At 39.7% G+C, this 4,708-nt stretch overlaps 1 protein-coding gene across 1 annotated transcript; it reads right to left on the reverse strand.

The window, feature by feature from the left end:
• Window positions 1–2,280: 2,280 nt before the first annotated feature.
• Window positions 2,281–4,237, reverse strand: LOC115682870 (exopolygalacturonase-like). Its single transcript, XM_030607227.2, has 5 exons — window positions 4,001–4,237; window positions 3,419–3,742; window positions 3,041–3,330; window positions 2,627–2,855; window positions 2,281–2,502 (listed from the first exon to the last, which is right to left on the reverse strand). Exons 1-5 carry the CDS (start codon window positions 4,235–4,237, stop codon window positions 2,281–2,283), a joined length of 1,302 nt encoding a protein of 433 aa, XP_030463087.2.
• Between the last annotated feature and the right edge of the window lie 471 nt (window positions 4,238–4,708).

Below are 4,708 nucleotides of genomic sequence, written 5' to 3' on the forward strand. Positions count from 1 at the left end.
TTTCAATCCCGCCACGTCGTCTCCTGTTTCGGGGGAAAAGATTTTGTCTGAAGAGCCAGCAGCAGTAGTTTTTGTCGGTAACGAGTGGAGCGATAGATATCAACAGTACACACATAATATCATAGTATCGTTAATTAAAAGATTAATACAACGAAAAATCTTAAACTGATATATTTATAATAATTTTATTTTGAATTAATTTTTTGATCATTAAAAATTTCAAACTGATATACATATGATAAATTTACCCTTCGTTAATTTTTGTTAAATTTTATTATCTAATTACTAAGTTTGATGACATATGGTAGTTAACGAGTATACCAGTTTGGGGTTTTACCTCTATATTTGTCACAAGTTTATCAATTTGTGATTTTTCGTGATATTAATCTAATTTAACGGATACTAATGGAGGTATACCAATTTGAGGTTTTTAGTGGTCAAAAAATTAGTTCGGGTAAAACCCCAAACTGTATAGTTGGAGTTTGGTGGTAAAAAATTAATTCGGGTAAAATTATCACACGTATACCAATGTAGGGTTTTTTATGGTAAAAAAAATAGTTCAGGATAAATTTGTCACATGTGTACCAGTTTGGGGTTTTTGGTTGTCAAAAAATTAGTTCGGGATAAAATTGTCACAGGTATACTAGTTTGGAATTTTTCATGGTATTAACCCTTAATTAAATATTATTTATGCCATTTTACCAATTTCTTTTGTGATTTTTCGTGATATTAATCCAATTTAACGGACACTAACGGAGAGTAAATTTGTCACAAATGTATCGGTTTTGGGGATTTTAATGATCAAGAAGTTAGTTCGGATAAAATTGTCACAGGTTTACTAGTTGGGGGGGTTTTTGATGGTAAAAAAATTAGTTCGGAGTAAAATTGTCACATGTGTATCAGTGTGGAGTTTTTGATGGTCAAAAAAATAGTTATGAGTAAATTTATCACGGACGCGAGGGCCCCGCCGGCGCAGCGTGTATCCCGGCGAGGCGATTTTGAGTAGTCGCCCGCCTGCGAGGTAAAATTACCTCGCCGGGCGGGCGAGGGTCCCTCGCCCGACTAATTTGCGGGTCTTTCATGATATTAACTCTTAATGAAATATTATTTATGCATTTAAGGGCCAATAATTCTCTTTTACCAGAAAAAAAGGTACATATTTTCGTGTGCGCAATAAAGGAAGAGAAAGTATGATTTTATTCGATTTAACTTGAATTTGGAAATTTATAGGATACTTAATATGATTATTAATCCAATCTTTTTTTAATTACCGTTTCACTCAACGTTTCGAAACCATTGGATTATTATTCGTTAAACACCAGTTATGCATATTATCGGAATATTTTTTACCAGCGTTTGGCAATGGAATTAGGTGGTTTTTTCTCCGAGCACTATGGAATCATGAATGAAATATAACTTCGATTGGCCGGAAAAAAAATACTCAATGATAAGAGCATTCAACGTTTTCTACTGGTTTAGAGCAACTCTCGATGAGAAACATATGTTACGGGCTAAAAAAAAAGAGTTAATACCGCAAAAACTCTCAAACTGATATGCAAATTGATATGCCTGTGACAATTTTACCCCAAACTAATTTTTTGACCACTAAAAATCCCAAACTGATACACCTGTGACAAATTTACCTCAATTTATTTCCGTTAAATTTTACTGTTAAATTGCTTTGTTAAATGACACGAGGCAATTAACGGATGTACCAATTTTATGTTTTACCATCCGTTTGTTATAGACGTACCAGTTTATGATTTTTTGTAATATTAATTCAATTTAATAGAAACTAACGGAGGGTAAATTTATTATAAATATACCAGTTCGGGATTTTTGGTGGTCAAAAAATTAGTTTGGGGTAAATTGTCATAGGTGTACCAGTTTGGGGTTTTTCGTGGTATTAACCCAAAAAAAAATCGAAGCGGGTCTATTGTAAAAGTACAATAGATTTATGATTATTTGAACAATTTTCCCGTGCTAAAACCATGCAAAAACTTCCATGGTAGAACTAGCAGAGAACCACTCAATTCATAGACAAGCACATGGATTGAACTTCTGTATCTTAAGGAAAACAACAATCCAATGTCAAAAACCTAAAACAAAGTTGCAGAAACTCCAGTATCCAAAATTTGTACCCTTCAAATTCTCGTAATCCAGATCTCAGTCCTAATTGCAGCAACATATAGCCAAAGGATGCATCACCAACTCTACGAAATAGTCAGTCTTAGCCCTCATCTGCGGAGTAGCGAAAAAAAATTGTTCTCTTTTTCTCCGTTAGAAACTCGAATTGATAATGTCTAAACCTTGGATTAGACCCTTCAAGCTCACATGGCCCGCCCGAGGATCTTCCTGCTCTGTCCAGTTCAGATGAATGCCGACGAGCAATACATTCTCGCACGGCACGCTGGGGCTACACAGCATGGTCACCGCCTCCTTGCTGTTGTACGTGCCGGTTATGTTCTTGAACAGCATGTTACTGAGTTTTACTAGTGAGGACTGAATCCGCAAAAGGAAATTTTCAGATCAATTAATTAGCGACTTGGTATCAAGATTAAGGTATATGTATTAGGAAATAAAGAGCACGTTCTTGAATGAATTGCTTAGCTTTATGCTTATGTACCTTCTGGATATCGCATTGCTGTGATGGACAGTACTCTTGATCTATGATGATGGGGCTCGTAACGTTCGTCATGACGATGTTCTCGAATATCATGTTGGAAGCCTCACTCGGCGGAGCCCCAGGCCACGTCTTCACTCGGACGCCGTTCTGCGTCCCGTTGATTGTGCAATTGCTCACTCTGATCAGATCCACTTTCTCCTCATTCTTGTATTTGCCTAGGCTCCCGACACTGCCATGACGGAGACAAGAGTTCACATTGAAATCAGGATTGAGCAGAAACTGATTTTGGTCTCGATTTTGGCATGTCAAGCAGGCATTACATTTCAGGATTATAAGTACTAGAACCCTACTTGCACGGCGCACGGTCAATGCTGCGTGGTCAACCGTACTTTAATTGGAAGTGCAACTGCCTACCTGATTCCATGTCCTGGACCGCAATCTACGTAGGAAACCGATATATTGGTGCTGCCGGGTCCGATCGAGACACAGTCATCCCCAACACCAATAGTCGAAGAAGTAATGGAAATGTTTGCAGAGTGACTAACGTGGATTCCATCGGTGTTTGGGCTGTCTCCAGGTGCCATAATGCTGACGTTGTGCACTCGGATGTTACTGGACTTGTGGATGCTCATGTGGAAGCTCTTGCCATTGAGCAGGTTGATGTGGTCGATTGTCGCGTGCGAGACGTTGCTCAATCTCAGCGACTGCATAAGATGAAGCACGAAGAATTTGTTGAAGCATCAATTGGAGGTTAATTGCCAAACTTTCTGAGGTGAAGTGACTCGAACCTACAGTTATCAGCTTGTCGCATCTGCTTTTATTCTGGCAGCTTGGGTCTTTCCAGGCTTCTGATCCTTGGCCATCGAACAAAGCCCTCCCGGTCTCGCCCGTGAGGACTAGTCCGTGCAAGTCTCGGAAAACGATCCAATCGTTGGTCGGGAACTTACTGGGGGACGTCGGTGCCTTCAGAGTCCCTCTGACCTCCACTCTCGGCGAATAGAGATTGCGGCAAGGTCCGGTGAATGAAAGTGGACCAACCAAAAACGTGTTGTTGGGTACATAGAGGGTCGAATTGCTGTGGTGTGCGCATGCTTCCTCCCAGGCTGACAAGAATGCCTGTTCAAGTATTGCTTAGAGTCAAAAAATGTTGTCTCTCTTCTTGATTGCCATCTAATTCCAATGGGCTAAAGCTAGCTAATGATGCATCTTATGCTTAAAACAATCCATGTATGATGCAACTCTAGGTGAAACAAAACTGTTACTTCCTTTTTTAACTTGGAAAGTTTTGTACCGGTCCTGCAAAAGATGAACAATACCCCAATTTAACTACTTCAATCCTAGTACATCTGTAGCTGTCAACAATTGAGAGTGTACCATGCTGCTATCCGTCTCTCCATCGGCCACTGCTCCATAATCCATGACATCGAAAACTCCCACCAACAGTACTTGAGTCGTTGGAGGTTCTCCACCCGATTGACCAGGAGCAGTCTCGAGTGGATCATCTGCCAGAGGTGAAGGTGCGGGCACGTAGGCATCGGCCGGGGACGAAAAACACGTGGCGATCACTAGACAAATTACAAGCATGGGAACTATTCTCAAGGTAAGCTTCATGTTCATTTTGTTATATGAATCCCTCTTCTGAGTTAAGCTTATGCAGTTTCTTGTAAAGCACAGATGTTGAAAGTTCTTTTAAAGCAATTTACACTAAATTCAGCAATAAATGGAACCATGCTTCTGGGTGGAGTTTCCCCTCTGGTTATAGTAACTGCTCTGTCATTAAAAACTTCACATTCGAAACTTGTTCTTGCGATAAATTCCGTTTCATTACTGTTGAATGACCTTTTATTGTCACATATATCTCTGTTCTTGAGACTCCAAGCCTAGTGGAAATATCCCAAACTGTTCACAGACAACATTGACTTGGGTCACATCTTATAGAAGATTATAAGAATGAAACTTCTGTTTAGCCTCTAATATATGAGGTCTCTCAGCTGTTTAAGTCCAACTCCAGGAAGAGTCACATTCCATTGAAAGCACAACGGGTGCTCGAAATATTTCCCGATGCAAGAAATAGGAAAGACG

This window comes from Syzygium oleosum, unplaced genomic scaffold (assembly GCF_021117445.2).
Source record: "Syzygium oleosum isolate NSW1041296 unplaced genomic scaffold, Sole_v2.1 Sole_v2.06, whole genome shotgun sequence".
Classification (NCBI taxonomy): domain Eukaryota; kingdom Viridiplantae; phylum Streptophyta; class Magnoliopsida; order Myrtales; family Myrtaceae; genus Syzygium; species Syzygium oleosum.

Excerpts from the sequence above, each read along its gene's own strand:
- LOC115682870 (XM_030607227.2), bottom strand. The coding sequence starts at position 4,237 with ATGAAGCTTACCTTGAGAATAGTTCCCATGCTTGTAATTTGTCTAGTG. Across the intron at positions 3,331-3,418 it reads GATGCGACAAGCTGATAACT|TCGCTGAGATTGAGCAACGT; the intron begins GTAGGTTCGAGT and ends CATCTTATGCAG. Across the intron at positions 2,856-3,040 it reads GGTCCAGGACATGGAATCAG|TGTCGGGAGCCTAGGCAAAT; the intron begins GTAGGCAGTTGC and ends CCGTCATGGCAG.